General features: G+C 57.0%; 9 protein-coding genes across 9 annotated transcripts; 6 read left to right on the forward strand and 3 right to left on the reverse strand.

Moving 5' to 3' along the window:
* Positions 1-68: 68 nt before the first annotated feature.
* Positions 69-2,291, forward strand: SCHCODRAFT_02527674 (uncharacterized protein). Its single transcript, XM_050343525.1, has 10 exons — positions 69-392; positions 443-449; positions 499-572; positions 621-705; positions 757-1,173; positions 1,227-1,316; positions 1,371-1,390; positions 1,438-1,755; positions 1,846-1,970; positions 2,061-2,291. The coding sequence occupies exons 1-10, from the start codon at positions 83-85 to the stop codon at positions 2,112-2,114; spliced, it is 1,500 nt and encodes a 499-aa protein (XP_050202018.1). The 5' UTR covers positions 69-82; the 3' UTR covers positions 2,115-2,291.
* A 407-nt stretch (positions 2,292-2,698) lies between these two features.
* SCHCODRAFT_02527676 (uncharacterized protein) lies at positions 2,699-6,226 on the reverse strand. The gene is made up of 6 exons (XM_050343526.1): positions 6,132-6,226; positions 5,374-6,006; positions 5,167-5,322; positions 4,383-5,118; positions 4,125-4,327; positions 2,699-4,075 (listed from the first exon to the last, which is right to left on the reverse strand). The coding sequence occupies exons 2-6, from the start codon at positions 5,938-5,940 to the stop codon at positions 2,885-2,887; spliced, it is 2,853 nt and encodes a 950-aa protein (XP_050202019.1). The 5' UTR covers positions 5,941-6,006; positions 6,132-6,226; the 3' UTR covers positions 2,699-2,884.
* Positions 6,227-7,032: 806 nt separating this feature from the next.
* Positions 7,033-9,989, reverse strand: SCHCODRAFT_02564272 (uncharacterized protein; the record flags this gene model as incomplete). The annotated part of the gene is made up of 5 exons (XM_050343787.1): positions 7,033-8,114; positions 8,165-8,361; positions 8,416-9,145; positions 9,195-9,350; positions 9,405-9,989. The coding sequence occupies 5 exons, from the start codon at positions 9,987-9,989 to the stop codon at positions 7,044-7,046; spliced, it is 2,739 nt and encodes a 912-aa protein (XP_050202020.1). The 3' UTR covers positions 7,033-7,043.
* Positions 9,990-10,485: 496 nt separating this feature from the next.
* Positions 10,486-12,402, reverse strand: SCHCODRAFT_02527682 (Pkinase-domain-containing protein). Its single transcript, XM_050343527.1, has 6 exons — positions 12,113-12,402; positions 12,050-12,062; positions 11,968-11,996; positions 11,496-11,921; positions 11,234-11,449; positions 10,486-11,185 (listed from the first exon to the last, which is right to left on the reverse strand). The coding sequence occupies exons 1-6, from the start codon at positions 12,155-12,157 to the stop codon at positions 10,727-10,729; spliced, it is 1,188 nt and encodes a 395-aa protein (XP_050202021.1). The 5' UTR covers positions 12,158-12,402; the 3' UTR covers positions 10,486-10,726.
* Positions 12,403-12,534: 132 nt separating this feature from the next.
* On the forward strand, positions 12,535-13,532 carry SCHCODRAFT_01112937 (WD40 repeat-like protein; the record flags this gene model as incomplete). Its single annotated transcript, XM_050341044.1, has 1 exon — positions 12,535-13,532. A coding segment is annotated over exon 1 (921 nt), but the record flags the coding sequence as incomplete, so codon positions are not given.
* A 6-nt stretch (positions 13,533-13,538) lies between these two features.
* Positions 13,539-15,010, forward strand: SCHCODRAFT_02662491 (NUC189-domain-containing protein; the record flags this gene model as incomplete). The annotated part of the gene is made up of 4 exons (XM_003038916.2): positions 13,539-13,763; positions 13,815-13,898; positions 13,952-14,479; positions 14,531-15,010. 4 exons carry the CDS (start codon positions 13,539-13,541, stop codon positions 15,008-15,010), a joined length of 1,317 nt encoding a protein of 438 aa, XP_003038962.1.
* A 365-nt stretch (positions 15,011-15,375) lies between these two features.
* SCHCODRAFT_02564282 (uncharacterized protein) lies at positions 15,376-18,280 on the forward strand (the record flags this gene model as incomplete). Its single annotated transcript, XM_003038915.2, has 5 exons — positions 15,376-15,948; positions 16,000-16,155; positions 16,205-16,793; positions 16,852-17,054; positions 17,108-18,280. The coding sequence occupies 5 exons, from the start codon at positions 15,376-15,378 to the stop codon at positions 18,278-18,280; spliced, it is 2,694 nt and encodes an 897-aa protein (XP_003038961.1).
* A 232-nt stretch (positions 18,281-18,512) lies between these two features.
* SCHCODRAFT_02609496 (DER1-domain-containing protein) lies at positions 18,513-19,815 on the forward strand. The gene is made up of 6 exons (XM_003038914.2): positions 18,513-18,757; positions 18,808-18,841; positions 18,897-18,936; positions 18,986-19,076; positions 19,186-19,462; positions 19,522-19,815. Exons 1-6 carry the CDS (start codon positions 18,605-18,607, stop codon positions 19,701-19,703), a joined length of 777 nt encoding a protein of 258 aa, XP_003038960.1. The 5' UTR covers positions 18,513-18,604; the 3' UTR covers positions 19,704-19,815.
* A 242-nt stretch (positions 19,816-20,057) lies between these two features.
* On the forward strand, positions 20,058-22,486 carry SCHCODRAFT_02489244 (uncharacterized protein; the record flags this gene model as incomplete). The annotated part of the gene is given in 10 exon segments (XM_050342907.1): positions 20,058-20,309; positions 20,369-20,502; positions 20,565-20,592; positions 20,646-20,670; positions 20,719-20,770; positions 20,824-20,921; positions 21,036-21,260; positions 21,322-21,917; positions 21,976-22,130; positions 22,150-22,486. The coding sequence occupies 10 exon segments, from the start codon at positions 20,058-20,060 to the stop codon at positions 22,484-22,486; spliced, it is 1,902 nt and encodes a 633-aa protein (XP_050202023.1).
* Positions 22,487-22,572: the final 86 nt, after the last annotated feature.

The raw sequence follows: 22,572 nt of genomic DNA on the forward strand, positions 1-22,572 counted from the left end.
ACGTGGACGGCCACAGCGCCACAACCGGCTCAAGCCGGGCCGGGTGATAAGATAACATAACATTTGCTTGCCATTGTCCGTCATGTTGTCGCGCGGCCTTGCTTCTCGGGCTGCTGGGTCATCGGTCCTCCGCTCTGCTTTAAGGCGTGTGGACTGTCGGAAGCAAAGACTTGCACGATGGATGGCGACCGAAGCGCACCAGGCCGCTGACAAGCCAACGAAATACGGCCAACCACTATATCAGAGCCATCCGCATCTCGTCCAGCCTGGTGAACTCACGCCAGGTATACCTCAGGAGGAGTATGAGAGACGGCGAAAGGCGTTGATGGACTCTCTGCCGGACAACAGTGTCGTCGTGTGTGCAGCGGCGCCGATCAAGTACATGAGCGGAGGTGAGTCGCAGGTGTAGTCGTGTGCGGGCAGTATTCTGACGTTCCTGCAGCGATATTGTGAGTATATGACGTCCCCCCTTCGTTTCCCCTACTCAGACCAACCCAGCTACAAGTATCGGCAGTCCTCTGACTTCTGGTACTTGACCGGCTTTGAGGAACCAGACTCAGCCGTCATCCTTGGTAAGTAGGATCATTTACAATTCCAACTATTGCTTATTCCTCCTGAAGAGAAGACAAGCACTTCAAAAGGCTATCGCATGACGCTCTTTTGCAGCGGGAAGAACCTTGCCCAGGAGAAGTGGGATGGGGCCAAGTGCGTCCCCCGTTGCTTCTGCCCCCTTCCCCGAACTGACGTCCAAGCCAGAACAGGACTGTCAGAAGCTACCGCCATCTTCGGCGCCGACGACGCGCGTAGCATCGATCACTTCAATGACCACCTCCGCTCCTTGACCCCCCTCTACTCCAACATCTACACCGACCTCGACAGCCCCAGCCAACGGCGGGGGCGCTCCCGCAGCGGTCCCAAGCACCTCACCCTCTTCAACCCCGCCAAGAATCCGCTGCCCCTCAGCCCGGAGGTGGCGCGCCTGCGCGCAATCAAGAGCGACGCGGAAGTGCGCGTCATGCGCGCCGCGGCGGATATCAGTGCGCGCGCACACGCGAAGACTATGCGCTTCGCGAAACCTGGGATGAATGAGTCGCAGATTGCTGCCCACTTTGCGTATTTGTGCGCTATGAGCGGGGCGCAACGGCAGGCTTATGTTCCCGTGGTGGCTTCAGGGTGAGCGTAAACCCTTTTGACGGACCCAGAACTCCTGCTTACGCAGCATACAGGCCCAACGCGCTGATCATTCACTACACCTCTAATAACCAGCTCGTACGTGCAGGAGAGCTTGTTCTAATTGATGCTGCTTGCGAATACAAGTAGGTGGCACTTTTCTCCATATGAGAATGTACATGCTCATCACTACTACCCAGCGGCTACGCCTCAGACATCAGTGAGCCTACTCCTCCTTCTCCACCTATACCCCCTAACAACCCCCAGCCAGAACCTTCCCCGCCTCCGGCGTCTTCTCCCCCGCCCAACGCGACATCTACCAGGCCGTCCTCTCCGCCCAGCGCGAGCTCGTGAAGATGTGCACCGCATCCTCCGGGCACAGCCTCTACAGCATCCACCGCGAGAGCCGCGCGATGCTGCGCGCCGAGCTCAACCAACTGCCGCGCTTTCAGCTCGACCTCGCGGATGTGGATATCCTGTATCCGCACTTTGTGAGCCACCCGATTGGGATTGACCTTCATGAGTCGAGCAGCTTTGATCGGAGTGGGAAATTGCAGGCGGGGATGGTGATTACGATTGAGCCAGGTGGGTCTTCGATTTTTTTTTCACGGATGGTGGTGGTGGGGTAGATGAATGGTAGGGTGGACGAGGCTGACCCACACTTTGTTCGTTTAGGTATCTACGTACCACCCACGGCGCAATTCCCGAAGCACTTCCACGACATCGGGGTTCGGATAGAGGACGAGGTGGTCGTGGGCGAGCGCCATCCGACCGTCCTGACCGTATCGGCACCAAAGGAGGTGAGCAGCGTCGCTCTTGCCCGTCGCGAGCGTGCACCCATGCATCGCGAACGTCGCAGGCCTTTCCATGCTAACATGTCTATCCCTCAGGTCGCCGACGTCGAGGGCGCGTGTCAAGGGCTGCTCGGCCTGGAGCCATACTAGTACAGGCCTGCGAGAGCCGTGCTAGTACAAGGCTGCGTGAGCCCCAGGAGTGCAGGCTGCAGAAGCCGCACTAGACCAGGGTCGCGGTAGATCTACATACAACACCACCTATTCGTACACCCTAGCCATATTACACGCTGCCGCCCCCGCGAACATGACACATTCTATGCGCTCGACACGTCGCTGAAGACGGCTGAAATGCCGCTAGACAAGGTTTTCTAGCTCGTATGTTCGTGACTCCCTTAGCCTCCCGCAGCGCCGCCTGTCGGGTCGGCACGAAGAGGTTTCGCGGGAAGGACTGTTTTCTGAGGGTTAGTTGCCGCTCGTCTTGTAGCGGCGGCGCCTCGCTGTGAGGTCTCCTCATTGAGATCTCCGTCGTTCAGTGTGCAACCTTGACGGGCTAAGGCAACCCACAGGATGGTCTCGAAAGGCTAACGACATTCGCATGTAGTCGTGTAAACATACTTGGCTCCTACTACGGATCCTTCATCAACCAAATGCACACCTGGGCACTGGTCCCTTCGCTCCAGACCTCAATCTATACAACGCACCAGTGGAAAAATCGGCATGGACGACTGGCTTGAGGGTGGATACGTGGACTAGTTTGTGGCATTTTTGTACTCAAGGATAAGACGGGAGACGGACGCGGGCTCAGATCGTGAGATAGCAAGATACTTTTACACCAACGAAATGCGAGAGACAACAGATGTAAAGTTACAAAGCAAGCAGACACGTAGAAACTATCTCGACTGAGGGTTACTACACCCAGGCTACCCCGAACGGACTCTACGCTGCCTTTTCGGCGGCGGAGGAGGGTGCGTCGTCCGTGGCCGACGCGCGGGCCCTCCAGTTGCAGCAGGCCGGGGCTGCGTCACTTCCTCCTGCCTTTCCGCTAGCCGCCGGGACCGACGAGACGGCTCCACACCTTTGGTGCGCGATCGCCTGACAGCGCGCGCGGGAGCTGGAGGCCCAGGAGAAGGATCGTCGTCGCGCTTCCTCTTACTCCTGAGAGCTCTGCCACTGCCAGGAACGGTCGCAGTACCCTGGGCCTCACCGCCGGTCGTGGGAGCGATGTTGGCTGTCGCGTCGCCACCGGTCGCGGGAGCAGCATCGGTCGTCGCGTCAGCGTCATCGCTGGAGCTTTCAGACACTGCCTGAGCGTCGCGATCACTGCCAGTGGCCCGGTCCTCTCCCTCGTCCTCCTCATCATCGTCGCTGTAGTTCCCAGCGCCCGCCTCGTCAGTGTGATACCCGTCGCCATGATTGTCGTCGGTGTGGATGCAGTCCTGGGGCGGTGCGACTGCCTCTGCCTCGGCAGCAGGAGTGGCGGCAGGCTGGGAATCCGATGCAGGAGGGTCGTATATTGATACGAAGACATCAGCGTTGGCAGGGTCCGCGTAGTAGTCGCTGATGCTGAGGAATGTGGCTTCCATGGACTTGTAGATGTTGTCGGTGAAGAGGGAGGGATCGTAAGCCTTGCGGCCATTATCGAGACGCATCGAGGGGTTGAATGGACTGGCTTGCAGAGCTCCGTAGGCCTTTGCGAGGCCATTGATGAGACCCGACAAGTTCTTGATGGGACAGCTGTCGCCATAGACTTCTTTCAGGACCTGGCGTAGGTTTTTCGCTTGAGGGCCGGTCACGATGAAGCTCGAGCGCAGCTCAGAACCTTCCATGGCGGGCACAAACATCTGCTGAGAGTACTCTCGAAGCACCTCGATAGCACGACGATTGCGACCCGTTACAAGATCGAGCTTCTGGGAAGGGATCTTGCGAAAGACGAAGTCCAAGGCCATCCACAAAGCCGACTCGGCGTCGTGGTATGGGTTGTAGGAGAAGTGATGAGGGTTCTTCCAGTCAGAGTCCTCTTCGTCAGACTCATTGTCATCGTCAGCCCTGTCGTTCGGACCGAACTTGTACCTCTGACCCTGCACTTCGACAGCGACGTAGAACGAGGTGCCCTTCACAAGCGTAAGTGAGAAGGATTGGGAGATATGACATGCTACTCACCGTGATCGCGTCGTGTCCAGAGCCCTCTAGGAAAGGCCGCGCGTACTCCAGGTCAGAGATGATCGTCACCCAATCTTCCCGAGAGGTTTGCGAGATCGTGGCAAGGTCAGGGAGAGAACCGCCCTCCTTGATATAGTGGAGGAGGAAGTTACCGGGGCTGACGTCCCGGTGAACGTAACCCGCAAGCTTCATGTAACGCAGGACTGAAATTCAAAGGGTCAGATCTACAGTGTACCGTTCTTGCACGCGAAGACTCACTCTTGGCAACTTGACTCATGGCGAAGAAGAAGAGCTTTGGGTCGTTAACTTTGTAGAGGTCGATACAGAGTTGCTCGTAGACAGTGCGCATGTGTCGCTTCTCGTGCAACTTGGACAGAGGCTTCTCAACAGCGTTCGGATACGCCAGAGAGCTTTGCCCAGTACGGTGGGACCTGCCCGTTCGGATTGTCTCCGTAGAAGGGCCCGAACCGGCGGGATTGTCGTCATCGATGAATTCGTAGGGCTCCGATTTCTCGTGAGGAGCGGGTACAGTCTGGCGAACGGCGCCTTCCGAGCGAGGGATCCAGACGGCACCGTCCTCTCGGATGCGCATGAAGTGAGGCTTGGCCTCCTCCCAGACGCCCTTGAGCTCGAGTTGATGCTGGATGCCGCCCTGGATCTCGCGCTCGCTTTTGACATGGGAGAAAACATAGTAGTCGCGCAGTACGAAGGTTTCTTTGCCGAAAGCTCGCTTCTTCGCGAAAGGATCGCCGAGGACCAGATGCACCTCAAAGACGCGCATGGAACGGGAGTAGAGCTCCATGGCGGAGGATTCGTCGATGCTGCGGGTGGTCTCATACGTGGTTCGGACGTTCGTCTTCCGGTCGTAAAAGTCGAATTGGTACTGGATATTCCTGTCCGAATCGATGACGCGGCGAACAGTGGTGTCGACACCAAGAACGGGAAGAGAGGCGTAGGTGCTGAAGAGGATGAAGTCGATGAACATGGAAGGGTTCTAGAGGAACATGTTAGCGATAGTCGATATGAGACACGGGCGGCGTACCGTGTGTATGTCAAACTCCTCCGAGATCCCTGTGTGAGAGCGAGTGTGACACCAGAGGCGCATTTTAGCGCCTTCGATCGTGTACGCGAATACCACGATGCGGCCGACGTCGTTATAGAATGCATGCCCAGCATGACCAAAAGTCTTTTTGGCGTTCTAAAAGCATCTGGTCAGCATCGGAAAGGAGAGGAAAGTCATAGTACGCACATCGAATTGATCTGCCCGCGTGTCGAACAGCTTAAATTCGCCTGTTAGCAAGGCGTCTGCGGTGAACACAAGTTCGCCAGTCCGTCGAATCTTGATCTTAGCGTTGCGTGCGCTGCCAAGGAGACCTCTTGAGCCTTTCGGATAGGAAGAGTCGATGCGCGTGTTGACGGAGTCGACTTTGTGCGACGCGCCCATGACCTCGGAGCTCGTGGTCTGCCGTGGGCGGCATCGAAACTTGGTCGTTCGCCTCGCGGGCTCAAAGCGCCCCGAGAGTGTCTTCTCTGCTAGTGCAGTGACTTTAGAGAAGATCTTCTCGAGGCGCTTGAAATGCACATCCTCCGCGACGCCTTTCTTCGCGTCTGGCAGCGCGACCCATCGTTTGTTCCTATATACGTTCTCTTCGTCCAGGGCGGCGGTGAGAGCGTTCATCTGACTGCTCGTCAAAGGCCTCCAGGACTTGGCGTACGTCTTCCAGAAGAGATCGACGGAGCAAGTACGGACTTTGTCCGAGTCGCGGGCGCTGGCGAGGAGGCGATTGCGATCGCATTCGAGGTTTTCTTTGCCCATATCGTAGAATAGGTCGTATCTTGCACGGAGAGGGCTGTGCTTAAAGGAAACCTTGGTGCCAGCAGACTGGGCGGCCATGGTAAGCGCACGAACAATGAAGATAGGAAGGGTTGAGCGCGGGGTGGGAAGGGGAGTGGCGAGCCTCGATGTGGGCGGCCGTTCTGGAAAGGAAAGAGGACGAGACAACTCACTATTTATGGGGGAGTCCAAGGCCAGTTAATTTGCGCGTGGCGATGGCCCGACGGAGGCGGCAAACGCGTTTGGCCTGTGAAGATGTTGATGGTTCGGGTTCAACAAACGCGACCCGCATGGTCTCGCAGGCCTCGAGGATGTCACGTGATGGCCATGAGCCGTCACATTCCCCGTTTTGGAAGAATTTCGGTTCAACATTTGATTCACATGCACTGCGGCGAGGTCACGGTGGCCCGGGGCCACGCCTTCCATTTCATAAAGCATGGCCGCCGGAGACGCGTTCTGACTCGGACAATGAACCGCCATCGGCTGTATATTGCTGATAATGATCACACCAGCCTGAAGGCCAGCCAGGGTCGCCTGAGGAATGCAGACGCATGCGCTACGCTCATCCGCTTCCCTAAATTAAGCTGATATGCCATTCCGCCTGAGCATCTGTGAACGACTTTACTCCGGCCCTCCGTCGTCATCCGCAACGTCGCTACCCTCTTCCCATTTATTATTCCCTGCTTTGAAGCCGTGCCACTCGTCCTTGTCATTATACCTAGATACCTTCTATGTTACTGTCTCTTCTATGCATTATCACACCGTCGAATCTCAACTCATCCAGTCCCTTCGATGATCCCGGTAACATTGCTTGCTATCGTTGCCACACGGGCGGTGGCAGCGCATTTCGATCTGCGGTAAGACAAGCCCCGAAACCATGGAGGCCAGGTAAGACGCAGCAGGACCCTGCCGTGCGATTCCGACAGACGTGTGGCATCTGCGGGACGGCGAGCATCGTACGCGGGCTGTGCAAATAGTTACTGTCATCGAATGTATCCCGCGCACACACCGATCGCATCACAAAATGAAAGACAAGGCACATAACCGGCTGCGCTGCAATCCTTAGAGTGATGTACCGTAAATATCTAATGCATCGCTATACCAGTCCGCGTCTTCTTGCGTTGCGTGCTGCGGATTAATTTCGACCGCGATGCGCTTGGGACCTGCGCTTCTTCCGGACGATCTTTCTTTGCCAACATTTTCCGTATGCGGTCAGACCTTCGCGTAGGTGCCAATCCCTTTGTGCGCGAGCGCTTAGCCTTCTGCATAGGTGGATCGGGCTGAATGTCATCGTTGCGCTTCCGCTTGAGCGGGGGCGCCGCACGATTCGGTCCTGCAGCAATGCCATCCACACCTGCGCCTGTCTCGGACGCATTCCGCGCTACCGAACCGTTGTTGACGACGTGCATGTCGTCGCCCACTTCGCCGCCTTTCCCAACGAGCGCCTCTGCCCGATCATCCTTCGGAAGCCCCTCTTCGTCCGTCTCTTCACCCAAATCTTCGTCTGACGAGCCATCGACGTCAGATCCGGGGTCCGTCTCGCCTGAGAATGTATAGTAGACGGGTCCCGGAGGTTTGGGCACCCACACGAAGGTGTCCGCGTTGTTCGCGCATGCGTAGTGGTCGCTGATTGCGGTGTATACCGCCTCGAGCTTGTCGTACACGACGTCCTTGAATAGCGCAGGGTCGAACGCATGGCGCCCGTTGGCCAGGGGCACGGTCGGAGTCTCCACGCTGTCCTGCAGCGCAATGTACGCCTGGCGCATGTCCACAATGCAGTCGGCCAGCTTGGGGATAGGATGCGCTTCCCCATAGATGAGACGAAGGTCCGCTCGCAGCTCCCTAATCGGCCGGAAGCTCGTCAAGTACTTCCAGCGACTCTGAGAACCGTCCGCTCGTGCTATGAACATCTTCTGCGCATGCTGCTGGAGGATTTCCTTCACCGGTCGCCCAGATACATTGGTATCGATGACCTTCTGAGGCGCGCGACGAACGACAAAGTCCAAAGCCATCCACAGGGAGGACTCAAGATCGTGATAGGGATTGAAAGCGAAGCTTTTCAGTGCCAGCGAACGGGGGACGCGGAAGGATTCGACTTCGGGCTTGAACCAGTACCCGCTGGTCTGAACTTCCACCGCGATGTAGTACGAAGTGCCCTGCAAGCCATCAATGAATGCCAGAGAGTATCAGTTCCGAGCTGACTTACGACGATGGAATCATGGCCCTCGCCGGTGAGGAAGGGCTGAGAGTATTCGAGGTCGGAGACAATCGTCACCCAGTCCTCGCGCTTCGTCTTCGACATATCCCCCACGGACGGAAGCGGCCCCTTCAGGTAATGCAGGAGGAAGTTACCGGGGCTGACGTCTCTATGGACATAGCCGGCGAGCTTCAAGTAACGTAAGACTAGAAAAAGGGTTAGGAATCGTAGTGTGGAGTATCACATAGAAGGAAACTCACTCTGCGCCACCTCACTCATCGCGTAGAAGAAGAACGCGGGGTCCGTGACCTCGAAAAGGTCTCTGCATACCTGCTTATACACGGTGCGGACGTGCACTTTTGCTTGAAGAGGTAGGGGATTCGCCGGCACTGGTGGCGGAGGAGCCGCTGCAGTAGCCTTGCGCTCGGATGAGCCAAAGAGATCCACCCTCGAAGCATCGATGATTTTGTAGGACTGTGCATCAGCGTGAGGGGTGGGTGTTATGCCGTGGAAGACCGTGGGAGGGACGAAGCTAATGGCAGTAGAAGATGGCCCTAGGACAATACCATCCTGGATGATGTTCATGAAGTGCTTCGCAGCGCTCGCCCAGACTTTCGCTTCCTTCAGACCCTGGATAATGACACTTTGCTTGCAGGATTCTTCCTCCGCGTCCTCGTAGACCCAGAAGTCGCGCAGTACGTTGGAGTTGGCAGCGAGGCGTCTGACATTGGCCAGTTCCGCAGGATGCGTGACCTCACGGACCTCGAAGACGCGCATGGTCCGTGAGTAGATGTCGGCGACGGAGGGCTCTGCGATGAGGTTCACGGTCTGATAGGTGGTAGTGACCAGTGTCTTTGGATTGCAGACGTCGAACTGATATTGGAGAAGGCCGTCCTCGTCGACGACCCGGTGAACGGATGGGTCTATCCCGAGTTGTGTCGGGGTCGCATACGTGCTGAAGAGGATGAATTGGATGAGTTCGCCAGGGTTCTACAGGGATGTCAGAGACGCGGTTTTCAAGACAGCTGCAGCCACGCACCTTGTTTATATTAAAATACTTCGAGAGTCCGGTGTGCGTTCGAGTATGGCACCAAACCCGCATCCATGTTCCTTCGATGGTGAACGAGAAGGCGGCGACGCGGGCGACGTCATTGAACAGAGCATGTGCAGCGTGGCAAAAGATCTTCTCGTCGTTCTGTGCGCAAACAGTTAGTATGACTTGGAGGGCGGGCAGAGAAGAAAAGCGCACCTCGTGGCGATCTCGCCGACTCCAATCCCAGGGCCCTCTGAACTCAGCCGTTATAAGGGTGTCGGCGGCAAAGACTGTCCTTCGAGATCGTCGGAGCTTGAATGATCCATTGCGCGCACTACCAGACAGAGCTCCTTGAGGGCAAGAGGGCTTGACGCGCACGCTGACAGCGTCGACTCTGGGCGAAGTCCCATTGGTCTCCAACTGCATGCTTCGCCTGGGCAGACACATAAAGTTCGTTGTCCGAGAAGCGCGAGAGAACCTGGTAGAGAACTCTTCCTCCGCAGCCCGAATCACGCTCTTGAAGACATCCTCAAGACCACGAAAGTGCTCGTCTTCGATGTTGTACCAAGTAGTTTCGCCACCGGTCCTTGTCCTTGATAGAGGCAGGGCTGCCCACTCAGTATCCAGCAAGTTCCCCGCGACCTTGAGCTTCTTCACAAGCTTGTCCACATCCGTAGTCGATAGACGTGGCCAATCTCGAGCGTACGTTGCGTAAAAGTCTTCGACAGCTGAGACGCGAGTCCTCTTCTTCGCATTGCGTACAAATTTGGCTGCTAGAGGGGGAAGGTTCTGGCTCTCCATGTCCAGTGCTATGAGATGAGAACAAGAAGTGGAAAAACTGTGGCGGAGCCGATAACGATGGTGATGGTTGTGCGCAAAGAGCGCGCGTGGTGGTCACGTGGACAGAAGCCAGTTGTTTGATCGCCGATCCGATGTTGCCTTCTTCCCCTTTTGGAATGCAATGGGCGCAACTTCCGGAAACAGTATGTAGACCAACGGCAGACCTCTGCCAGAGTTAGACGTATACATTCAAAGATTCTAGTATACACCTGATAGACGCTCAACTATACTATACACGGCATCAATAGTCAGGTAAGTCCCAACGATTGCCCTAAAGAGGGAAATTGTTCTGAAGATGACATACATTTCAAACTACGAACCTCCCTCTCACCAGACCTCGTTCTACATACACCTACCTTTCAATTACTGCCCACCTGGTGAGCCGTCCGTATGGGACTTGATCCTGTCGTTTGCCCTCGAACAACCCAACCAACGTAGCGATAGCCACCGAGTCAATCCATGTTGAACAAATACATATACGATCCTCTGATGTACTAGGATACAGCGGCCATGGTAGTCAACACGTTGCAAAAGAGAATACGAGCCAAGAAATAAAAGAGAGCAAACAGAGCAACACAAGGATCCCCGTCCTGCCGGTCCTTGCAATCTATGAAGCCATTATGTCCGACGTCGTGGGTATCCCTTTCCGGACGGATATTCCTTCATCAACACCCTACCCCTTCACCGTTACACCCCCTTCACCTATGGTACGCACCATACGGCATGCCCTGGTACTGCTGCGCCGCCTGAGCCTGAGCCTGCATCTGCGCCTGCGCTGCGGCAACATGCTGAGGATGCACCGGCACCTGCTGCGCTGGCACCGCGAACGGCTGGCCGTACTGGTGCTGCTGCTGGGGCCGCATTTGCGGGTGCGGATGCGGGTAGGCGAAGGCGGGCGGCGCCATCGAGCCCGCGGGCGCGAACTGGGCGGGCGCTTGGACGTTGGTGAAGTAGGGGTGGCTGAGGGCGTCGGCGGCGGTGATGCGCTCGGCGGGATCAAACTTGAGGAGACGCTCCAGGAGGTCGATTGCTTGGGAGGGGTTAGGTGCACGACTATCGAAGGCGGGAGAAAGCGCACCTTCTGGGGAAGCTTTGGGCACAAATTGTTGGAAGGGAAGCTTGGGATAGCGGGGGAAGGTCTTCAGCTGAATCTCGGGCTGCGATGAAAGTGAGCAGAAGCACTGAGCAGTCAATTGACCACGTACCGAATCTTTCTGCATCTTCTGCAGCTGCTCGTGCGACGGGGTCCCAATGATGCGCATGATGTGTAGGAGCTGGTCTTGGTTGTCTCGTCCTCGGAATAGCGGCACGCCCTGGATCATCTCTGCAAAGATGCACCCGCACGACCACACATCAATCGACGTGCTGTACGTTCTTGACCCCAAGAGCACATCGGGCGCACGGTACCACAACGTCACGACCTGAATGAGTCAGTGCGCGCCCGCGCCACAAAGCCGATCAGCGCACCTCGTTCGAAAACGTGTTCACTGGGACACCGAACGCGCGGGCAAGACCGAAGTCACCCAGCTTGAGCTCGCCCTTCGAGTTGATGAGCAGGTTTTGCGGCTTGAGATCGCGATGTAAGACTTGGTTCTCGTGGCAGAAGGCAGTGCCCTTGAGGAGCTGGTACATGAAAGAACGGACAACGTCGGGGCGAAGCGCGCCGCGGTCACCGTGCTGGTCCATGTGCCGCTTGAGATCGCCGTCGCAAAACTCGAAGATGAGCGTGAGCTTGGTCTCGGTGTGGATCACGTCGTATAGGCGGACAATGTTGACGTGCTTAAGCTCCTTCATGAGGGAGATCTCGCGGATGGCGGTAGACGGCGTTCCTTCTTCTGCGTCGAGGTGTATCTCCTTGAGCGCCACGATCTCATTCGTGGTTCGAGAACGGCCCTGTGGCGGATGAGATTCGTTCGCCTGCATGGACGATGTAACGCACCTTGTATACAGTGGCGTACGTCCCCTCGCCTAGCAGACACGCTTCAGAGCTCCTGTATTCACCTTGCCACAAAGACACTCACCCAATTTCTCGAGCTGAACGCGTGCGATGAGCGAGATCCATCAGAAAGGCGCCTAAGACGTACCTGGATATAGTTCATGCTGGCTGCCGCTGCTGATGACGATGACATGGTGGTCGTAGTTCTGGTCGTATCCTCAATTGTGTGGTCTTATAAATGAGAGGCAGAAATGAGAGAAGACCCGATGGTCAACGCGTATAAGCTCCGGCTTCGTCGATTCTGGACTGTGCGAGGCAGGTACGGCACGGGGGGGGGAAATGTCGGTAGATTTGTCTTTCGCTGTACTGCGTGCAAGACTCGCAGAGTCGGATCTCGAGAGACGGGAGATGGGGAGGAGATGGGGGTCAGGAACAAGCTGTATGGCTGACTTTCTGGTAAAGTGCCTGAACATCCGGGCCGGACCGCAAACAATTGCAAGCACGCATCCCCATTCGGATGCGTGATTGATGGCGAAAAACAATGGCGTCCAAATTTTTGTCCCGAACGCTCGACGCCGTCGTGCACAGCGATCAACACCCTACACTCGTAGTCATATACGCCTATCAAGGTGTGACGACCTCTCCCCATGTCCTCGACAACAAAATCGAAGAAGGCGCGCTCCAAGGCGCCCAAGTCGCACCCCAAGTCTACTGCCGCCGTCTCCCAACCCCCTGCAGACGATGCGTTCCTGTCGAGCGCGATGTCGGCCTTCTCACCGGGCGGCAACTTGTTTGCGCTGGTGACCCCCGTCGTGGATAAGCACCGGCTGCGCGTATACGACGCCCTCACAAGCAAGGCGACTGCCGAGTACCTCGTCCCCTCCGTGCGCGTCTCCTCCTTAGCCTGGGCGAAGCTCAGCACCTCGGACGACACCTCAGCAGCGCCGGCAGATGCGCCCCCCACCAAGAAGAAGCGCAGAAAGAGCACCAACACCCCTGCCGATGCCCTCACGAATCCAGCGATCGACGTCGTTGCGCTCGGTCTAGCAGATGGCTCGGTCTCCCTCTTCTCCCCCTCACACGGTCGCATCGTGCGCACACTATCCAGCCCAACATCTACCTCCCCTGTACTTGCCATTTCTCCAACGGCTGACGGTAGCCTGTGGACGTCTGGCGAGGATGGCGAGATCCACATATGGAACCCCCACAAAAACCAGATCGTCGGAAATTGGAAGGGCGATCGCGTTCCCCTCACTGCCCTATGTGCCCGCCCAGGTACTTCCGACGTTGAAGTGCTCGCTGCAAGCCATACTATACGCGCCCTATCGTCTACGCCCGATGACGAGCCTCAAAAGCCTGCCCAAACCGCAATATTCACCGGTCACGCTACACCGATCCAGATCTTGCGTTGGGACGCATCTCAGGAGCCACCGACGCGGTTTGTGTCCGTAGCTGAGCGCGATCGCGTCGTTTCTATGTGGGAGCTGCCCAGCAGTGGTACAGAGGGCAAGATGGTAGCCTCAATACCTCTCGACGCCGATGCGCGCACTGCTTCTCTATCCTCATCACGACATATGCTGGCCGTCGATACGGCTGGCAGGATATACGTGTACCTCCTTCCTGAGCAGTTTGCTGGCGCATCCGCACCTACTCTCTCGCCTCGCACGCGGATAACACCGCCTGTGAAGTCGGCATCGACTGCCTCGGCACAGGTGCTGGAGGCATGCTTCGGGCCGCAGCCTGGTCAGATATGTGTTGCACGCCTTGTAGGCGGTGTGCGGCCCGTATTGTCGACTATAGTGCGTTTGATCTTTCGTCCAGTCTGCACTGAAGCTGAATGATCATCTTAGAAATACCTGGACGATGCGTCGGACTTCATCTCGGACACCGTCATGGAGGATGTGGACCCGGGACTCGTTGCGTCTGCTACCTCAGTAAGTCCATCTACAACGTCGTCACTGCTCTCAGGCTGACGTGGCTCTCACAGGCTACTGGTACGCAAAAGCGATACGGCGAGTCCGCCGGCGTCGCCGTGCGCTCCGGCCTCGACCTCGGGCAAGACGAGGACGTCGAGGACGCCCCCGAGGGCGATCTCAACGTCGACCTCGCCGAAGCCAGCCTAGGCGAGCGCCTCGCCGTTCCCCCTCCCGAGTCCGAATCCGACTCCGACACCCCCAAGCACGCCGGCGCCTCGAAGAAGAAGCGCGACGACATCGGTATCGTCCCCGCGGCCTCGCTCACGCGCACGCTCGTGCAGGCGCTGCACTCGGCGGATGCGCGATTGCTGGAGACGTGTTTGGCGCATTCGGATGCGGGCCTCATCCGCAACAGTGTAAGGCGGCTGCCGCCTCAGCTGGCGGTGCCGCTGATCAATGCGTGTGTTGAGCGTTTGGGTCGGGGTGGCAGGGCTGGGAATGCGAAGGGTGGCGGGGGAGGTGCGAGCGCGCAGCGTGGGACGGCGCTGGTAACGTGGATACGGACTGTGCTTGCGGTGCATGGGGCGCATCTGATGACAGTAAGCATCTGCTCATAGTGTACCCAATACCTTGACTGACTCGATCTTCAGATCCCCGACCTCGTCGCGAGGCTTGCTGGCCTGCACAGCACGCTCACGCAGCGCTTGGCCCTGCACGAGAGCCTGCTCGCCCTCGGCGGCCGTCTCGACCTCGTCCTCTCACAGATCGAGATGCGCAGCGCACCCGCACCCGCACCTGTCGCCCCGCGCGGCAAGAAGACGAAGACCGTCAGCAAGAAGGCCGAAGTTGCGCGCTACGTCGAGGGCGAAAGCGAAGAGGAAGACGCCCGCATGGACGTCGAGGTTGAGGTCGGCGACGAAGAGGATGGCGACATTGAGGAGGTTGCTCTCGGCGGGGACAGTGACGAGGACGAAGATGACGAGGAGAGCGCAGAGGATAGTGAGGAAGAGGAGGATGGAGAGGATGAGGATGAGGATGAGGACGATGATTCAGACGAGGGACCAGCGCTGAATGGGTTCATCGATGACGAGGCAGAAGAGTATAGCGAAGAGGACGAGGAGAGCGAGTGAACATGCTCCTCCGGCCACCATGGCTACTAGTTCACAGGTTTCGTGTACACATTATCGAGTAATATACAGCCCATGACGGTTTGATGCTCCATACTATATTGTTTTCGATGGCAACGCCTCAAATTTTGCATCGTGGGCTTGTGTGGCAGGGTGGCAGCGCAAGGGATCCTGGACTTCAACCGGGTGCCAGTGGCTGCCAGAATGGGCATATGATGGCTGATGGCGGCAAATTCCGGTCACATGATTGCCTCGTGTTGCGTCTATTTAATCCTCGTCGCACTTCAAACCTGAACCATCATCATCCCCCGCAAACTGACCAAGAGCAGCTCTCTGTGAGAGCGACTTGCGAACATCATCTTTGCAACATGGGTAGGGTGCCCTCTGAATGCAGATTCAATATCAATGTACGCACCTGCGACAAAACACGACGCTACTACTCTGTCAAGGATTTCTACGCTGCGTATGCCACGGGCTGGGAGCCTCTGAATGAAGAACAAAGACACGCTCTCACCCTCGCGCTAGACGAGGCAAACGTCTATAGGAACGGGCGATGGGTCGCGCTCCCGGACCCGAAGCCGAAGGTGTTAGAAGATGTGCACTTCAATCCGCTAGAGAAGGTATTCTCCGAGGTGGTCATGTTGGCAGAGAAGACCCTTCCCGATCGCTTCAAGCTCGAGAACCGAACGACCAACTTTCGATGTCGCGCACGGCTTACCACCAGCTCTGATGCCGACGCGGACGTCCCGAGCGCGTCACATAAAGTCGACGCTGTCAACACGCGCATCGAAGCGTCCGACCCGAAAGGCGCAAGCAGTCGCTGGGGAAGCGCGCATAACTCCTACATCAGGATCCGGCAAACTGGCGAACTTGTGCTCACCGCGGACGCCCTGGTCACAGGCGAGTTCAAGCCAGACGACACGCCGGGAGATCAATTCGATGTGCGTGCTATGCTCTTTCTCTGCCCTTCAATGCTGACAAGATGTCCACAGAATATCAAAAAACAATACGCGCACGCTGGGCATGCATTCTACAACGACGTCGGGCGCATCGCGGTGTTCTCCTTCACAATCGAGAAGACCCGAATGCGTATCTGGTGCCATACGCACGCTCGCACGGGGCTCACTGAGGCTTTCGATATACACACGGTGCGCCATCCGTCCGTTAGATATTGCTCTAGCTGACAGTTTACTCCAGAACTTCCTTGACCTTGTCGAGTTCATCCTCTTCAGCACCTACGCCCCGCTATCCGTGCTCGGTGTCGACACCACTGTTCGCAGAGTCGCAGATTCGAACAATAATCTTCAGTACCAATTCGACTGCTATGACCCGCAGACGAACGTCCGGACGACGTACGAGACCACAAGATGCCTCGACGAAGCCTTCGCCATGGAGCTCTACTCTCGTTCCACGCGTGTCTACGAGGTTCATCAGGTTCTTGGCGATCCTCAAGCCAACGAGCGGACGCTTGCCAAAGAGCCTCACGTGCTGCGTGACTACTACGACCGCGCCGATGTCAAAGAAAAGAATCCGGAGCGTTTCATCCAAGACGGCATCAAACGAAAACTCGAGAGCAAAGGCGTCTGGGCGGAGGCTGCTCCCCACTTCATGCGCATCAAGGAGGACGGCGTCGTCCGGATCCCTGCCTCGGCCGATACTACTGTGCCCGCTCCCGCTCTGCACGAGAAACAGCACATGCGCACCGTCTACGAACAGCTATGCATCGACCTCTATAAGGTCAACGATCCCAAGCTCTTCTTCTATGCGATGAGCCAGGTCCCCAAAAGTGCGTAAATCAATTACTTCGGCGTCATCATATCATGCTGATTCTCCAAATCTTGCAGTCCTGCGATACATGAAGCTCGCGGGCCATGTTCATCGGGACGTGAGCCCCGGTAACTTCCTCCTGCACTATCTCAAGAACAACGGTGCCCTCCCCGACCCCGCTTCGATCTCCCAAACCGCCCGCGAGGACTGGGTGACGATCATCTCCGATCTGGAATTCGCACGGCCTTACCTAGATGCCCCTAAGGACGATCAGAACCCGGTGCGCTATAGCTCGATGCATCGCCCAGCCTTTCTTGACTTACACATGCACAGGGTACCCCGTTCTACGCTGCTGTCGAAGTGTATTATCAGAGATACAGTTTCCTCCCAGAGTATGAATTCGAACCTCGCTTGATCATCACCGACAATCCTGACTCCTCCGATGACGACGAAAGGCCGGTTATCCCACCACCCCCTCACTTTGCGTACAACTTCTATCACGACGCCGAAGCGGCCTTGTGGATGGCACTGGACTTCGTCTGCCGAAGGATCTCCTCGAAGAGACGAGCCCTGATCACTTCCGGAAAGCTCACAGCGCGAGACTTCCTCTGGGACTATGCCGCGACGATCTTCTCCTACGATTCCACAGGCCGCTACGAACTGATGGGCAAGAATGGCGCCGAGACTTACCGGTTGCACAACGTTCTGAAGGAAGTGTACGGCACGGACTGTCCCGTCAAGCAGCTAGCGGGCCTCGTCAATAAGCTTGCACGTGCATATACTACTCTGGAAGCCACCAACCCATCGGATCCCTCGATTCAATTTAAGAGCGGGCATGCGGCATACGACCCCAAGCTCTTCACTGACGAGCTCTACGACGCTATGGAAACTGTCTTCCTGACTATCAGCGACTACTATGCGGAACCTGCCAACGCAGATATCTTCGTGTCCATCTATGACCCTCTCGATTCGGATCCGACGGCGCAGGTGGCGCCGCGGCCGCTGCCTTCCGATCACTTCCACTGCGATCTCAACCACGACGGAGATTATCACACAGTAGAAGCGGGTGCCGGGAACTACAGTGACGATGAGACTGGTGCTGATGATGTCTCGGGTGCTCACAGCCCTCACAACGGTACGGCGGCGTTAAAGACCACCAGCGAGGACGCCAAAACGACGACCGACGCGGCTACCGCGGCTGGAAGCGGCACTTCAGGCTCCTCAGCCGCCGCTTGCGATATAGCTTCTGAGAAGAAGAGGAAGCGCGGCGACGACGCGTCCACCGAACCTCAAGCTCCTGCGCGCAAGGTCAGGCGCACGCGTATCAAGGGAGCGGAACCGACGCGTCGATCTAAACGGATAGCGGCTTTGCTGCAGTCTCAGCAGGTTGCGACACAGAATCAGCCTGCTGGAAGGGCGGCTCGTCGAAAGCGAGGGGTACAGCCTACCGAGACTCGGACGCGAGCTCTTCGACCTAGAAAAGCGCGTGGAACAGGTTCGCAGTAATACTCACAGAGTTACTAGAGAGGATCAGCTAGAATTCCGCTTCCATGTACTTGTATACAGCTTTCTCTGTATACTCAGTTTAGCCTTGGATTTGGATTGTACACGGACCGAGTACTGAGCCCGCCCGAGCAATTTCAGACTTCGAGCCAAAGTTGAACTTCACCACTCATGTGATCGTGCGACCGTCGACACGTCAGTCGGCACCGGGCCGGACTGGAACCTTCGCGCGACTTGCCTCCGCTGCCTTTCTTAAGCACAATAAACGCAACTTGTACTTCTACCACCATCTTCAGCTCAACTTACGACATCTCTACGACTTTCAACATGGATGGCTTTGTCGCAGAAATCAGGAAAATACCCCCAGTCACCCGCTTCCTATGCATGTCCTCGCTAGGGGTGACTTTGACTACCCTTATGAACCTCGTGAGCCCATACAAGGTGCTGTACGTGCAGGACCTGGTGTTGCGGAGATTTGAAGTGCGTGGAAGTCTTTCTGGGTGAAAGGGGATGCGCTGACACCCTAGCAGATTTGGCGACTGTACACCAGTTTCTTCCTGGGAGGTCAGCTCGGACGGCGCGCATGAAAGGACGTGTCAACTCACTTTGAAACTTGCAGGGGGCGGAATCAACTACATCTTTGAGCTTGCGATGCTCTAGTGCGTCCCCCGTTTACAGCACATACACAATGCTGATCCATCCTCACAGCCGCACCGCGAACGAACTCGAAGAAGGACCCTACGCACGACGATCCTCTGACCTCGCCTGGCAACTCTTCATAGCCAACTTCGCCACTGTGGTACGTTCCCCTGCCCTCCTTCTCCCTCCTCCTACCCTCTCCCCTGCCCCTCTTCTCTACTCGTCCCCCTCCTCCGCTCCTCCGGCCAACCGACTAACTCACCTCCCAGATCGCCTCCACCCCTCTCCACCCCTTCATCTTCACGCGCCCCATGCTCGTCTGCCTCACCTACCTCTCCGCCCAACTCGCGCCGCCAGGCGCCCAAAGCAGCCTCTTCGGCCTCATCACCTTCCCCGTACGCTACATGCCCTTCGTCATGGTCGGGCTCGACCTGCTTATGGGCGGGCCGGGCGCGGCCGCGCAGTCCTGTGTAGGCGCGGCGATTGGCCATTTGTGGTGGTGGGGCGTGTGGGGCGCGGGGCTGGGCGGGCAGGGTCCATTGAGTGGTGAGTGTCGTGTTGTGGGTGGTTGTGTGAAATGAGGAGGATGCTGATGATATGCTTAGCGTTTGGCGAAGCACCGCGGTGGTTGAGGAATCTGTTCGGCGAGAGAGGATCGCGCGGCGGCTCTCAAGGAGGCTTCAGGCTGGGCGGAACAGGAGTGCATGTTGTGCCCCCTCGTCGGGCACAGGCGGCGTCCGGGTCGACGTCCGGGCACAACTGGGGTCATGGTAGGCGGCTTGGGTAATGAACCAAGGTACTGGGCGCGGCGCTTGTGAAGCTAAGTAGCGTGCATGTTTGTATTATATTTACTTTCGATCTGCTCGAACCTCAAGTCGTTGTTCCTGCCCGAACTCCCAACGTTGTCTTAACTCGACTGGAAGTCACTGAAAGGTTTGTAGGGTACTAGAAGCTCTCAAGGTCGCCCGTATATGGCGTGGGTACTTCGCTAGCTGATAGCACGCGCTCACTTGCCTATCTTCCGTCGTTCACATGTGCAGGTCGGTGTTGCGTCGGACCTTCATTATCATGCGCATATATACTGGTACCAGAACAACTCTTGATGCTTCCCCACCTTCCTTCCCGCATGATATAGGCCACGATGAGGGCAGTAATATGCATATGGCTATTGACGCTTGCCATTGTTGCCACACTCCCGTCCTCCGCCCAACTCACCCCAGAAGAACTTCAGCCCCTCCTCGATGGTCTCGCGCACCGACCCACGGACGACTCTGCCTATGCCCTGGACAAGCGCGTCCCCCTCATGACCGACGACCCCACCATCGCCCCGCTCGTCGACCTCCAGCTCTTCGCGCCTCCGGTCGTTCCCTCCGATGGCACGAGTTGCTCGCAGGTGACCCCTCACTCGCCAATATTTGAGGAAATGTTAAAACTCATGGGACTACTCCGCAGGTACTCCTGCAACACACCTTCGGAGACGGGTCGTACGGCGCGCCCACAGTGGTGGCATACGCGCCGCCGACGGACGAAGCGTGCGGGGAGGTGGGCAAGTGGGCGGCGATTAGTCTGAATCTAACTGTCTACTCGTGAGCTAACTTCCTTCGATGGGCCAGCCCATGGAACTATCCCCTGACTGACTGACATGCAGGAAAGGGACGCAGTACGATAGACTGGGCGTAAGTGGATGCTTCCGGAGCAGATTATACAAGTCGAAGCTAATTCCCGCCAGTCCATATATCTATCCCATGCAGAAAGTGAGATCGAGGTTTCCCCCATACCAGACAGCTGATCGACATATATAGTCTGGCGAACTTCCTCTGCGGAACCCACGAAGACGGGGACCATTTGGACGACGTGAGCTGTTGGTGTATCTCACCCACCCGTCTACTACAAGACTTTTGGTATAGGATCAAGGACGTCACACATTACACTGCGCTATTCGCGCAAGAAGGCGAACTACTGATGGACTTCGGTAACATCGTCGACGAGAGCTTGTACGTGCCGTGTCTCCGCGTTGAAGCTCGCTCGAATTATTTGCTTTAGGCTGCTCAATGGCGGCTTCGATGGCAAGTGGTGCATTCCACTCTTTATTGTGATCTGACTACTAATCTTCCTCTAGTCACCCTTACCGCAACATTCTACGCAACTACCGGGTTCTTTCCTACGCCAGAGACAGCAGACATCATCGTGCCGCTGTCTCTGGGCGTCTCCAATGCGGCGAACTACTTCACCCTTGATAGCGATGCGGGAGGGTCCACGGCGGTATCTGTCCCGCCTAACACGACGGAAGCCTTTGTCGAGGTCTACTGTTCTGGTAACTCAGCGGAGGAGTTCTGGTACCTCAGTAAGTGGCAGCTCTCCTTTCCCTCTCAGACAGCACCCTGATAAACCCCGATCCACCCCAGACACGCCTGATGAATTCGCACCCTACTTCCCCTCAAGCACCGGCCTCATCGCCAAAGGCCCCTTCCGCGAGGTCCAGGTGCTCGTCGATGGCACGCTCGCTGCCATCGTCTGGCCCTACCCAGTAATCTACACCGGCGGCGTCACACCCTCCCTCTGGCGCCCTCTGACTTCCTACGGGGCGTACGATGCGCCTACGTACTGGGTCGATTTGACCCCGGTGCTTCCATTGTTGCTGGACAGCTCGACGGCGGCGGCGAATGGGACGCATAACATCACACTCGCGGTGGTGGGGCAGGGGGAGGTGGGATCCACCATCAACTCGAATTGGTTCGTATCGGGAGGGCTGCACTTGCGGCTGGGTGTCGGATCGACGAGTGGGAGGATTACGAAGTACGAGGCACCTGCAAGGGCTGAGATTACGACGACTGGCGGTGCGAGTGAGGGCAATGTGACGGTGTGGACGAAGGTTGAGGCGAAGCGCTCTTTGCTCATCGAGGCGGAGTTGGCGACGCCGGGAGGAAACAAGACAGTGCGATTCGAGCAGAGCGCCAGTTACTCCAATTCGCAACTTTACGCGGATCAAGGCTGGTTGCAGGTACGACTTTGCCACAAACTCGCAGGTGCGAGTATCGCTCGACGCTGACGAACATCAGTGGGCGAATCAGTCCACAATTGGCACGACCACGTCAACGCATGGTGGCATACAAAGACTACGCGATGCATTCGAGTACCCCCTAGCGGTATTCTCTAATTACTCGCTTTACGAGATGCAATACGGTGCGCATTCTCATTTCTCATGCAGATTCGCGTCTGACTGGGTGTGCCAGGCGCCTACGGATCCAATCCCACACCCGTGCGCTCAGCGCTCCCTTCACCCCGACCAAGCGCCTGCAATCCATACAAAGAGCCGTCGGGGAGATCGGTATGGACGACTGGCCAGGACTTCGACATGCGATCAACGGCACTGGCGCGACGGAGCAGACGCTCGCGTACCAGGACGCGCGAGGGCAGACCTACTTTCGCGACGCTGCAACGAAGAACGATGGGTGGGTACGCGATGCGGTGTGGGGGACGCTGGCGGGTGCGAATCCGGCGGTTCCGCGAGAGCAGATCTATGGTCCTGAGGGTGGCCGGGGTTTTCGAAGGGAGCTAAGGGAGCTTTGACCTGAAAGCGAATTTGTAGGCATTTTCGGGTTCACGGACATATATTTTAAAGGCGTAGACGGAAACGAGCTCAGATCGTGTGATAG

This window comes from Schizophyllum commune (assembly GCF_000143185.2).
Source record: "Schizophyllum commune H4-8 unplaced genomic scaffold SCHCOscaffold_2, whole genome shotgun sequence".
Classification (NCBI taxonomy): Eukaryota; Fungi; Basidiomycota; class Agaricomycetes; order Agaricales; family Schizophyllaceae; genus Schizophyllum; species Schizophyllum commune.

Bases quoted from the DNA above. Each gene is read 5' to 3' on its own strand.
- SCHCODRAFT_02527674 (XM_050343525.1), top strand. From the start codon at position 83: ATGTTGTCGCGCGGCCTTGCTTCTCGGGCTGCTGGGTCATCGGTCCTC. The intron at 1,317-1,370 runs GTAGGTGGCACT...ACTACTACCCAG, and splicing joins GATGCTGCTTGCGAATACAA to CGGCTACGCCTCAGACATCA. The intron at 1,971-2,060 runs GTGAGCAGCGTC...TCTATCCCTCAG, and splicing joins CCGTATCGGCACCAAAGGAG to GTCGCCGACGTCGAGGGCGC.
- SCHCODRAFT_02527676 (XM_050343526.1), bottom strand. From the start codon at position 5,940: ATGGGCAAAGAAAACCTCGAATGCGATCGCAATCGCCTCCTCGCCAGC. The intron at 4,328-4,382 runs GTGAGTCTTCGC...TTTGAATTTCAG, and splicing joins CATGAGTCAAGTTGCCAAGA to TCCTGCGTTACATGAAGCTT. The intron at 4,076-4,124 runs GTGAGTAGCATG...ACGCTTGTGAAG, and splicing joins CTGGACACGACGCGATCACG to GGCACCTCGTTCTACGTCGC.
- SCHCODRAFT_02527682 (XM_050343527.1), bottom strand. From the start codon at position 12,157: ATGTCATCGTCATCAGCAGCGGCAGCCAGCATGAACTATATCCAG. The intron at 11,922-11,967 runs GTGCGTTACATC...CATCCGCCACAG, and splicing joins CGTACGCCACTGTATACAAG to GGCCGTTCTCGAACCACGAA. The intron at 11,186-11,233 runs GTACGTGGTCAA...CTTTCATCGCAG, and splicing joins AGAAGATGCAGAAAGATTCG to CCCGAGATTCAGCTGAAGAC.
- SCHCODRAFT_02609496 (XM_003038914.2), top strand. From the start codon at position 18,605: ATGGATGGCTTTGTCGCAGAAATCAGGAAAATACCCCCAGTCACCCGC. The intron at 18,842-18,896 runs GTCAGCTCGGAC...TGAAACTTGCAG, and splicing joins CACCAGTTTCTTCCTGGGAG to GGGGCGGAATCAACTACATC. The intron at 18,937-18,985 runs GTGCGTCCCCCG...CCATCCTCACAG, and splicing joins TTTGAGCTTGCGATGCTCTA to CCGCACCGCGAACGAACTCG.